The sequence below is a fragment of the Anneissia japonica genome, unplaced genomic scaffold, assembly GCF_011630105.1.
Source record: "Anneissia japonica isolate Jap-2015-1 unplaced genomic scaffold, ASM1163010v1 scaffold172582_len1462937_cov174, whole genome shotgun sequence".
Lineage (NCBI taxonomy): Eukaryota > Metazoa > Echinodermata > Crinoidea > Comatulida > Comatulidae > Anneissia > Anneissia japonica.
Window position 1 is genome coordinate 403,553 of NW_022725666.1, and position 12,839 is coordinate 416,391.

The 12,839-nt window shown below is 35.5% G+C and overlaps 1 protein-coding gene across 4 annotated transcripts; it reads left to right on the forward strand.

The window, feature by feature from the left end:
* The first annotated feature begins 5 nt into the window (after nt 1-5).
* LOC117112810 lies at nt 6-7,973 on the forward strand. 4 transcript variants are annotated; one of them, XM_033255987.1, is made up of 8 exons: nt 6-115; nt 810-1,087; nt 1,787-1,934; nt 2,939-3,328; nt 3,485-3,615; nt 4,082-4,339; nt 4,764-5,092; nt 6,269-7,970. In XM_033255987.1, the coding sequence occupies exons 2-8, from the start codon at nt 845-847 to the stop codon at nt 6,327-6,329; spliced, it is 1,560 nt and encodes a 519-aa protein (XP_033111878.1). In that variant the 5' UTR covers nt 6-115; nt 810-844; the 3' UTR covers nt 6,330-7,970. The 4 variants fall into 4 exon arrangements, with proteins under 4 accessions (XP_033111878.1, XP_033111879.1, XP_033111877.1 ...); XM_033255988.1 differs by lacking the exon at nt 6-115 and adding an exon at nt 122-144 and having other exon boundaries at nt 6,269-7,973; XM_033255986.1 differs by lacking the exon at nt 6-115 and adding an exon at nt 158-304 and having other exon boundaries at nt 6,269-7,973.
* The last annotated feature ends 4,866 nt before the right edge of the window (nt 7,974-12,839 follow it).

Here is a 12,839-nt window from a genome sequence, read left to right on the forward strand (position 1 = left end):
TACATGACCCGTTTTGACGTGGAGAATGTGACGTCATGCTATGCCGAGATCGCTATTTCTATGTTGAAACTGATGTTTCATCAGTGCTCTAGGCCCCCTATTGTTCCAGGTTTTGGTTAAGTTTTTCTGATATTGCTTATTTATGTAATTAAAGTATTATACATATTGTTTTGAGATTTGTGAAGCAATGAATTAGGTACTGAACATAATTGTGCTTAAGGAGTCTGGCACAAGCAGTCTAAATGGTGCAGGGATCTTGTCCAGCGCTTGTTGGCGGTGTATTTAAAATTTCAATTTTCGGAAGGTAAACCCTGTTGTTGGTGCTGTAGTTTTGAGTTCACGCGACACATTTATTTTTACTCCACGAAGTGGGTATTGAAATCATTACACATGCTAGGCCTACTACAATCTAATTTTAGTTTATGCAATTGCGCTAGGCTTTAGCCCTCCCTATCTGTCCTAAAATTAATGAGGCCCGGGTCAACCCTCTCTGTCGCCTCTCTCTCTACTCTAGCTGGGCCTAGCCTACCTAGCAAATGCATAGGCCTATATCCTAGCCTAGCCTCTTTCAGTCTTAGTTAGGCTTGTCTAGCGTACTCCAGGCTAGGCCTAGCCTTGTAGGCCTAGTTGGCAGACCTGCCTTGAAGTTCTTGCCTGAAAAAAGTCACTGTTGTGTATGTTTTATGAACCTTATTTAGTCTGACTCATTAGAAGAATTGAAAGTCCATTAAATCAATATAACCAACTGCAGAGTCTAGCTTCTATAATCTGCAGGCATATCTTTATTAATGCTTTTTTGTTCTCTTCAGGGTTCAGGTTTTGATGACCATACAGATTGGCCAAGATGAGTACAGGTGACATGTTGAATAACCTGCGATGTCTACAATCATGTCTGAAAGCAATTAACATCAATCCGTTAACAGATAAAAACAAAAAGGATTTGAAAAAAGGGGCTCCAAAAATTTTCATTTATATTCTGCGTTTTAGTTTGTTGGAATTCTCCCATCCTATTGCTCAGTTAATTGCATCTCAACAAATCCAGTTGTCTGTGACAAATGATGTTCGTTTTATCGATGGTGTTTATAAGGTACAGTAAGATTTATAACTGCAATAAAATTACCAATAATTGTTTATAACTCGTCTTTTTACTTTACTCAAAGGTAACCTCTTTAAGTTTTAAAAATATGGTGTTAAGCTCTTTAATTACACTGTATTAAAACAAAAGTTTTATGAAAGATATGAGCTGAAAATGTATGGCAGACAAGTTGTTTTAAGCCAAAAAAAAAAATCAAAAGGCTATTTTCAAGCTGTAGTTAATAAAACTTCAATTGTAGCCCTGTTGTGACCATTTTATCAACCAAAGTGTATGGGGTAAATTGTGGTTGACAATGAACTCTGAAATTTATATATATATTTAAAACAATTTTAAAAATATATGACTGGGCTGACCTACCTTTATCAAGGTTATAATAGAAGCCCTTGCAGACACATCCCCCATATCTCCATGGCGGGTATAAAGGTATAAAAATGGCCATTAAGTTGTCATTGGATATAGGGATTTAGTTGCACCTTCACAATTTTCGCACCCCACCCCAGGCTGAAATCAGCCTAGTGTACACCCCTGCTTGCTCTGATTTCAAATTGGCGCTGTACTATGGTAACACAACAATTTAATTTGCCTTTATTTAGTGGTGTACTGTGATACTGTAACATACATTTCATGTTTATTTCTTTTAGTACATCTTATAGACAAGATTGAAATTTGTTAAACTTGTTCTTCTTATAGGTTCTTCGTGACATTTTTAACTACAAACCTACAATCTCAAAGGACATGTTCCTCAGCACAGGATTTGCGGAGCGTAAGATTATAATGATGCAGGACGTTATTCGGATGGCTCAAAAGAAGAATCAAGAATTGACTCGTAAAAAGAAAAGTAAGCTGAACTGTACATTAGCATGGATTCTGTTACATCTGATAAATGTCCAACTATGGATATGAAACCTGTTTTTTTTTAAATGTAAATCCGCAAGACTATCGTAAATGCTTGAATAAGTGCACTTATTCGAGAGTGGTGCTTGTTTGAGCATTTATGGTATTTAACATATTTCAATCTTCGTCAATCTAAAGTTGGTAGTATTTCCAGGTCCCTACTCTTTAATGTCACTATTGGATAGGCTTATATTTATAAGACTTCTACGAATGGATACCTTGTTCAAAGCAAGAAATCAGGTTGTCTTTACCTAATACCTCTCGTATGTATTTTATTCGTTTGGGGAATGTTTAACGTATGTGCCTAATACATTATAATGCTGGGCATGATGATGTTTGTCAGATTTAATAGGCGAGTGTTTGAATATTGTGTGATGAAGTACTGTGGAGCATTGGTTCAGCTTCAGACAGACATAAAAATACAGTTGGTATGTTTAATCACATAGTATGAAACAAACATTGCTCTCTTGAAGATTTTTCAAAGTTACATTAATCAATTATTTGACTTCATTACTGACTTATCTCTCTGTATTACAGAACAGAAATGTTTCACATTGCACAGATTTTTACAATTTTTACTTGGCGCCCTCTCTTGTTGATTCCCTGTGTTAACTGTAGCTTGTGATATTTTCTATTCATAGAAACATTGTTTAATTATTTGGAAAAAAAAAAAAAAATATCTTGCATTTAGTTCCAGATACTGGAATTTTTTTGGCAGGGTCGTGTGCGTGGCAGTCAAGGATCTGATTACCTGTTGTAGTCCAAGGCATCATCTTCCGAAAGCTCCTTTTAGTCTTAGACATTGCAGTCTCTTTAAATGATTTGACCATTGATTCAAGATGTTGTGGCTGCTGTTACTGTAGGGGTAGGGGAATGCCCCCTTTTACTACCTCCTGAATCAGCCAGGCATTTATTTAGTTTTACATCTTTTCTTTTTAATTTTATCAGCAAAGGGAAAGAAACCTACTGGCGTGTCGATGCCAAAGGCCCCTTCACTGCCAGGTGCTTATGGAGTAGTTTCACCAATTATGTCGGATCATGATGGTTATGAGGCAAGTTTGTCGCAGTCTGGTGCATTAACAGCTGTACCTATGCCTAAGTTTGAGCACCAGGAAGACAGTACGGAGAGTATGTCTGTCCTACCAACCCCTGACGATGAAGGCAACCTTTCTGCTTTAACAACTGATGCTAAGCCTAGGCAACCTCATGTTATGGATGGTAGACCACCACTCCCTACTGGTATCAATGATGTCAAACCGCCTCCTATTCCAGTATGTGGTTCACACCTATACGGTGCACCCTCCCCAGGTGGTGACCCAGTCATGATTATTGAATTAAGTAAGTACAGACATTCCAAATTGAATATACAATTATATTAATTAATAACTTGTATATAATATTTAATTATTTCTATTTCCCTTTAGTCCTATTACCAATATTCATTTCTTTAACAATTTGCAGTATTAGAGTTACCAATTTTAGTTTATTCTGTAGGTGAGCAAAGAAATCACGGCGGACTAGTCACTCGTCATGTACCATATCCGTCCAATCCGCAAACGCCATGCATGTCACATGACCAAGGTTATAAATCAGCAGAAGTAAGCCCAACATCTGAATTAGTAGAGGTGAGTGGAATAATGCAGTCCATCTTTTTAGAGGCAATATTGCTAAAAGAATGGACATTTTTATGTACAATTTGGATACTATTAAAGTACAGTCATTTTTCTTTTTTTACAGAAGGCATGAAAACATTTTTCTTGTTTAGACATAATATGAAGCAATATAATTTACTGTATTGATACTGTAGTTTCATATTATGTCTACAACTTAAACATGTGTTTTATTACTATTTTTTACATAATATTTATCAAACATGAAACCTTCACTTTCTATTGTTGTTATTTATACATCATTATGCTCTATATGTCTCAAAACTAACGTGCTATTTCAATAGCAGATTTCAATTTACAACAAATCTGCCAGATATTCTTGGAAAAAAATTAGGACTTGAACTAAGTACCATGAGATCGTAAGGTGGGTGCTCTAACCACTAAACCATATCTGATTTTAACACATAAAACTTTCTAATAGATTACACATTTCAAGGACAATGTGAATGCCTGCATGAAGGTAATTGGTAAACTGGACTCAAGGCTTAATGATGTAATCAACAGAGTAGAGAGTTTAGAGCAAAGACTGGAAAAATATCAGGGCGCTGTTGCAAATAGAGATGATGAACGAAAAAATGCAGCCATGCAGGAGAAGTTAGGCTCCATGGAGAAGGAACTGAAGACGGTAATGGATCGACTTGTGCTGATGGAGAACCAAGTTGTTATATTGAACACTCTGGTAAATAATTAAATGAAAATTCTTATATCTATCCCCTTCTTTGACTTTTTTTTCCAGAATACCCAATTTTTTTGTTTCTATTTCCATGAGGCAAGACTAAAAAAAATACTGTAGAAATGACATATTATGGTTTGGCTCGTCTTGTCTTTGCCACATATTATACAGATAATTATGCGAGCACAACTATTATGCGCCTCGCATTGTTACACAAGTTCGGTGGTCTGTTGGTTATGCCACCAGGCTAGTTATCTGGAGGTCGTCGGTTTGATTCCAACCCCGAAAGACTTACAAATTTTTTTTGCAAGTATTTGAGAACGTACTGCTTATTCGGTACAATGACACATCAACTAGGGCAAAACGTCACTCGTATTTTCCTCAATGCGGGCTTATTTTTTTCATTTATTGTATAATTTTTTCTTTGAAGGGCAATTATCCTGGCCAAATGACCCCAAGTACAATAGGTTCATCAGTGGGGCGAAGTGGTTATTGTACCCTGGAAAGTATTAGCCAAGGCAAACAGGCACAAACCGGTTCAGAGATTTCGCACGACCAGAGGCATACTTGCATCCTATCTCCCTCGTCATTAACTTCAGGCTCCCCTGCTACGAGTGCATTTTCCTCACCAGAACCAGAAATTGGAAGCCCATTTTCAGACTCCTCTCCGCTGAGTTGCAAAGCCACCATAAAAGTTCACAGTAATGCGGGAAAAATGGATAAAGCTCTGCAGACTCAGATTGATAGAGTGAGTGACATGTGAGTACAACTACATTGTGTGTGTGTGTGTATATATATATATATATATATATATATATACACGATACTTTATATAACAACTTTATATATGAGGCATGTCGTGGCGAAATGGTTAAGTTGTCGCACAGGCCAGTATTGAGTAAATGAGCTTTAAAATATGGGAGCTCAAGAAAGTGCCTAAAAATCCAAATTTGTTTTTCACTACAAATCAACAGTTTAATGTCTTATTATTCATGTCCCAAAGTATTAGTTCTGGAAGTGGTCAACAAATCGTTTATTTAAGTTATTTAGATAGTTAATTCTATTAAACAATGTATGCACAAATAACTTTGAAAGGCAATTACTCAAAATCATGTTTAACTTGACTGTAAGAGTGCTGTACTTTCATTTTCCAATAACTTAGGTTTGAAATGTCCAATTTCAATGAATGATCCCTCATTTTAAAGATCACATACTCAAGTATCTGAAAATACCAATAAATTGAATTTCAATTTTTGCTACAACTTAACCATTTTGCCACAACATGCCTCATATACTGTACCTAGTCGAATATAAACGTCAACACTGAATAAACGCCCCCTTGAATGTATGCCCCTACAGATCCATAATTGGAGTAAATGCTTTCCTCAAACAAACTAATACTTTTTTCCTGTAATAAACACACCCCCTCCCCCCCCCCCAAATGACAAAACTACTGTAATAGCAAAAAAGCAACATCATTCTCAACACATTCTATTGATATTATACTCCAGTATAGTTACATTTTTTCTATACTGGTTGGGATCAATATGTCTTTTTATGATCACGCAATAGCTCATTTTGACAGTAATTATGTGTTTATTTGACTATATGTATCCATTTTACAACAAAAAAATAAACGCCTTCCTATATAACTACTTAATATACAAGTAACAGACTAGAGATACTAGTTTATCAATGTCACATGACCAGTTTCAATCACTTGTCAGTCACAGTCAGAAAATAGATGTGCGACGGAGCAGAACAAGCTATGCTTCAGTTGCTTCTGATTGTGCGATTGCTCATGCCGCCTCGAATCGTGCAAAACAGTCACTTTTAATCACCGACCAGTTGCCGAAAGTCAGTTGAGTTTAGTCGAATCACAAGGGACATAAGCATGGCTTTACTCTATTGGTAATTTATATGTTTTTCCAACAGAATGAAGGTAACGGAGTCCATGCTGCAGTCAAAACTGCCTTCGTACACACAAGGAGATTGAGTCACTGTATGCTTCAACAATCTCGACATAAATCGATGTGTGTGATCCTGTTTACTTGTTATTGCTGTTAATCCAAAAAAATACAAGTTTTGATTTGCTATATTTGTTATTCACAGAAGAATTATTATATTTATATATATTTATTGTAGCTTAATTTAATTACTATAAGAGTAAATGTGTTTTCGGTGGATGGGGCGCCCTCTCTGGAATGAATGCAACTACAATGTGCTGACTATGTATACGGTTCAGGTAGCAGAGGCTGATTAATTCTGTATCCAATAAACAGCAAAATGATATTTTCTTATCCAAAAATGTACTAAATTACAGATAAAATAAATAAAATTAAAATAAAACTAAATAAAAAGTAAGTGTTATAGATAAAGTAAGTAATTTATTTTTATATTATTTTGTAACCTAGTTTTGTATTATCAAATGTATGCTTTAAGATAAATAATTCAAGTCAGTGTATTCCTTCAGTGTTAGAATGATAATATACTGTATAATCAAATCTGGGTGAGCTAGGGCCACAGAATGTAGGCCTTCCTTTTCTTTAGAACTAAAATTCAGTAATTGTACAGATGTATAATTTTTAAATAATTCCACTCTCATCTATCACTAAAATGTTGAACATGCAAGTTCAATCCATTTTCTTTCATTGTAAATTCATATTCATTCATTTCAAATCCCTATTATTTCGGAAAAGAAGTTTTCAGTAGCCTATCAATCCATCAACATTCACAAAACGTATTTTGCTATTAGTTCATTAAAAGAATTATTATTTATGAACGCAAATTATATATAATTACTGTAACGTTTGATAATCTTTTTGAATTGAAATGTCAGACTTGAAGAAAAATCTGTCCCCTGAGATTTGGTCAATAATAAATGATGGAGACTTGAATAATTGTCAGAAGCTAAGTCAATTTGTATGAAGACATTCATTATCATTAGCCTCCCTAAAGGTGTGTAGCTTCAGGGTGGCTATTGATGTTGGCCTTATGTTTTCGTCATCTTGTTGGTAGCTGTGATTGTACTGTAAAGCACAGATTATGAACCTGCAGAAGGTCCGACTGTAGACACGCCCCTTCCTATAGACGCGCAGCACACGTTCGGTAAGAACGCCTTTTACATTCTTTTGAGGGACACGCCCATTCGTAGCATTACTTTTTGAGATAGGATTGCGTTCCAACAAGACCCCCGACAGTCGGACTCAATGCATGCAGCGCCCGATCGTCGGCCGACACGATTCTACAACGCGCGCACTACAGACCGACAATCGGCAAAGTGTGTCGCGTCGCGTGCCTATTTAAGTTCTTTGCCTAACCTTCACATAAAGCGGAATTGGATTCATCGTATGATGCAGTGAGAGTGGTGGCTTTATATAAATAATTGTTATTGAACAATCAATTTGGTTTCAATCTGTAGAATGTAAGATGATAATTATTGTTTGTTTTTGTACATGTGAAAATATTAACAACAAAAATAACGTCTTAAAATTGTGTTAGTATTGTGATAATATGCTTTTGATGATTTAACTTAAAATTAGTTTAACGACCGTAATTATTCAAAAGGCCAAAATTAAAATAGCATATGACATTACACAAGGCTGCACAAATAATAAAGAATATGAACCTTCGAAAACTCTACAAGTTTGTGTTAATTTCTTTTCTTGGCACCTTTAGTAGTACTAATTAATAGAAACATCAAAAAATACGTTTAGTATTACTAATTAATAGAAACATCAACAAAATAAGAAATATGGCTTGATATTGTGTGAGCTATGCCGAAATTATGATGAATGTAACGTTCCAACTAGCCGCGCCCTCCTTGGTTGCGGTTGCAAAGCTCAAACACAAAAATAGCCTGGTGGAGCCTTTGTTGAAGCAGATGAAGATACTGAACCAGAGCATGCGTTATAATCATGTGTTCTGAATGGTTTAAAAGTTTTAGCTTGATTGCGTCGTTAGAAAGTACGGTATATATTATTAGTCATTAGCTTTCTATTATCGGTAACGAATATCATGAATTAGAGAAATATATATTTATTAGTGGTTATATTTATTTCAGCGTAAATAGACTAAAAAGTGCATTGTAATCAAGTGAGTGTATCTCGAGCCGATTTTTGATTAAACGTCGTTAAATTGTAATGCAGGATAGGACAATCTAAATATTATTTAAAGTTATATATATATTTACTTTTATAGCCCGTGTTATATGAATATTACTGAAGCTTTCGTTGTCATCGTAATAGCTTAGCGTCATCAGGTAATTGTTTGTGACTTACATTGTCATCGCTTTGGATGCGCCGATCATCTGATAACAGTGAAAGTAGCAGATATAATGTTTTGTTATTTAGAATTCACGGTGTCAGAACTTGTTGGGTAGTACAAGGATAACGTAGGCCTACTGTACAGTATATTTTAAGCTCGATGAGGAGCTCTAGAAACACTCGGATGATTGATAGATCTTTTTTTTTTTGTATGGGTGGCCGCTAGGGCCAATATAATCTACTGCCTCTATTATACTGCCCTCATCGGCGCTTTCGCGATTATGAGAACTTGTTTATTCAGCTTTAGGCACTAGAGCTAAGGATATGGCGAACATTGAGCTTAATCACTCCGTGTCAAGGAAACATACACATAAGATGCGCTACATAGAAGTCTCATTAGGCCAAAAAAAAAGGGGAAAATTTGTGTTGGCCACGTTTTAGGAAAACTCAAAAAATGGGTAGATCTGTAGGAAAATGTTTTTTTCTTAACTACCAAAAATGTGTTTTCACCAAAACAGGAGAAAATGCACGTATAATACAACAATTTTGGATTTGCATCGCCTGCCATTTAGCAAAATAGGCCATGCCTTGGCCCCTAGCCTGGCCAAGGCTTTTCCAGCCTTATTAGCTTATGAAAAAAAAATATTATAAAATAATATTGTTCGCTGTAGAAAAAAATGCCGACCCTAAATTTCGTAAAATTTTGGTCGGGCTGGCGTGGCCAACACAATAATTTTTTTATTTGGCCTTACGAGGCTGGGAATGGAGTTAGTTTTACTCAACGAAGTAAAAAAAAAAACCACCCAGCGGTTGGAAGCAAGCATCTTAACCACTAAGCTATTTAACTCCACACATATATTCACTTGTTTACCGGCTGCTCAACCATGGAGCCACAAATGCAATTGATGTATGCCCGGATTTAACACGGGTTGGAATGGGATAACAAGCTACATTTGCGAGCACTCGAGGTGCTTACCTGTACGCCATCAAAACAACATTAAACATATAAATAGAATGTTCGGATAAGAAGTTATGATGCCTCTACTTAACTTAAATTGTCACATACAATCGTTAATGTAATGCTACGATATGTATGCGTTCCTTGGCATTTAGATTATTTCAGCGGGAATGGCTTATGACCAGTGTCGTAACGATGGGGCCGGGGGGGGGGGGGGGGGGGGGGGGGGGGGCTGTGAAGTCTGAGACTGGTGGAACTTTTTGGGTCCCGGTCTCCAATTCTGTTATGGGATTTTAGATGTGCTCGTTTTTTAAATCATGTTTGTCATTGTATTCGGAATGCTTTTGGGTTAGATTGAATTGGATTTATTCGGTGTAAACACCAATGATAGCACACGGAAGTCTAGAAGAAGACTTATTTCCAGTGGGGTCCTTCTGGTGGTGATTGGGCAGTACACCAGGAGACAATCCCCTACTCTTTCCCCAAGTTTACTGCGTTCTTTAACGTGCATGGGCCATAAATTCACACGGGACCAACGGCTTAAACGTAGATGGAAAGAAAAGGCACTCACAGATTAAAAATATAAGAATATATTAATAACGATGACAAAGGCAAATAGACCAAACTAAATTATGCTTCAAAATCTTGATTGTTCGGGGCTTTTGTCCGTGGAAGCATGTACAATTTGGTTGACAGAGCGGATAAGTAGGCCTACAAAGCAAAAAAACAAACTATTGATGCAATCTTATTTCTTGTATTATTCGACACGGAAAGCATCTTTACTATCTAACGAGCCGTACGCGTGAGTCTGATTAGAAAATGAACAAAGTTCAGAAAAGGAATAGCAATCGGGCGCGTGTTGGCTAAACACAAATTATCACGATTCGCTTTGGTTCACGATGCGTTCACATCAGATTTCATGCTGTGAGGGTTTTCACTTCCCTCGATGACAATGAGAACCATAAATGTAGGACGGGTAGCAGAAATTATATTATCAAGTGTTTTTTTTAATATAATAAAAGATAAAATAATAAAATATTAACAAAATTTTTTTTATTGTACTTATCAGCGAAGTCACAATACGAGGCAATGAAGTGGAGATGTTTTATTTATTTAGTCGTGAGAGAAAATCCTATGCTGTCACACGGCTTGAACCAGGACCCTGGGATTCGAAAGCGCAAACATCACTACCAAAATTGGTGCTAAAGGCAGTGTCTAAAGAACAACAACTATAGAGAACAAACAAGAATCACAGACATCACAAGAAGAAAAGTAATCAATATGTAAATAAATATTGTTTTTTTCAATTTAAAGTTAATTTACGAATACTTCAGTTTGTATTTTCGTCATTATTCAAACTTTAGTTAGGTTTATTGCAACTATAATTAAATTCGCCCCACACAAGAATAATTATTTTATTACCTTACCTACTCATTTTTATTATATAGCAAACATCTTAACCATGCAAGCTACATTCCCAATAAAAATAAAAATGCTAGTTTATAAATACATGGATTAGAAAACAAGATAAATGTCAAAAAGATAATAGAGCAAGGTTGAAGGAGTAGATGTAGATGTAACTCATAGGCCCTATTTATTTTAAAGGCAAGATTATCAGAAAGGGGTAGGCTCATCTGCGCTAACGAAATGCCACTTCTAGTCGTTATTTTAAAGATAAATTGTTCATGAAATATGAATTCAACAATATGTTAATGAAAAAATGTATCCATAGGTATATAATATTTAAAATATATAATTACGTATTGACATTCTTTATTAGTCCTCCTTATTCCACTTGAAATTGGAAATTTGGACTGGGATCCGCGGCGACCGCGCCGCAGTGCAGCGCCACCTGACTCACCTACAACATTTAACGAATCTATACGGATACAAACACGTTCATTGACATAACTAGGCCTTTACCGATGTGTGCTTTTTCAGGTTCATGTCATGATTATTTCGGGGACAAATTGTTTGTTGTTTGGTTAATGAAAGGAAAATTGATACTTAACCTAAGGAGCATCCCTGATAAAATTCAATGGTCAGAAGGCCAAACAGTTAATCATAATTTGGCGAAAAAATATTTTATTGAAACAGACATTGATATATACCCATTTACAGTAGGTTCAATTGTGTCAAACAATAAACGTAGCTACATTAGGTTTCTACCCGCTAGCGATGTAACATGTATTTTTTTTAAATTATATATGCTGCCACGTAAATCAAATACGGAGTATATACATAAAAGCTAGGAAATATATTGCTTAGTATTATTCAATAGGTTATCAGCTTAAAAAACTGAACATTTGAAGAGATGTTTTCACCAATAAACAGCCATTAACAAACATTCATATTGGTGTCCTTAAACCTCTGCCAGAAGATTTCGAGATTTTTAAAATATTGCTGACAGTTGATAAATTATGTACCTACAGTGATAAATTTGAAGACTTATTGAAATTTCTTGATTTGTTTGGTTGGCAGTTATTCTTCGATATTTTGAACAATTTACTTTTTCTTATACTAGAACCATTAACGTTAAATCCATTGTATTTTGATTGTTGTGTATTTTTGAAATATTTATACTTGAGTGTTTTTTTGTGAATACAGTACATCTAAAATTGTAGGTTTTGGCTATGTAATTTGAAGAGCCGCAAAGAGAGCAAACTGTAACAGGGACAAAGGTTGTTGTGGTTACGAGCGCAAAGCTCGAGAAAGATTGCACCGGAGGCACAATTTATTTTTTATTCATTTATTTATTTTTTTGGGGGTGGGGTGGAGGGAGGGGGTGGGCCTGTGAATCTGGAGGGTCCCATGCCATTATTGAGAGTGCTCATGATAATAATAATTTTGAAAAAAAAAATATTCTACCTGCAATTTCTATGGGCCCCTGGTAATACATGAATTTATGATACATGAAAACATTTTAGTATGCATCTCCTTATAAATCTGTAAGGGTCCTAAAAATAATTATAGATTATCGCATCTGTCTATATCTATTTGTCCGAACACCCTACACCCCCTCCCCCTCATTTACTCGTCCCCTTTTCTTATAATTTGTTTTGCTTCCATTTCTGTTCTAGCAATTTAATATTAAAAAACATTCTTCTTGCGTATGACAAAAAAATATTGGAACGAGAAACATTTAAACCTCATCACAAACGAGCTAGAGAGGTAATTATTCTCATTTAAATAGGCATAAAAATGTGGGGGTTTTTTTTTGTATTTTTGTAAAATTTTTTTTATTTAACATCATTGGTTAAAATAACAAAATGCATACAAAAAT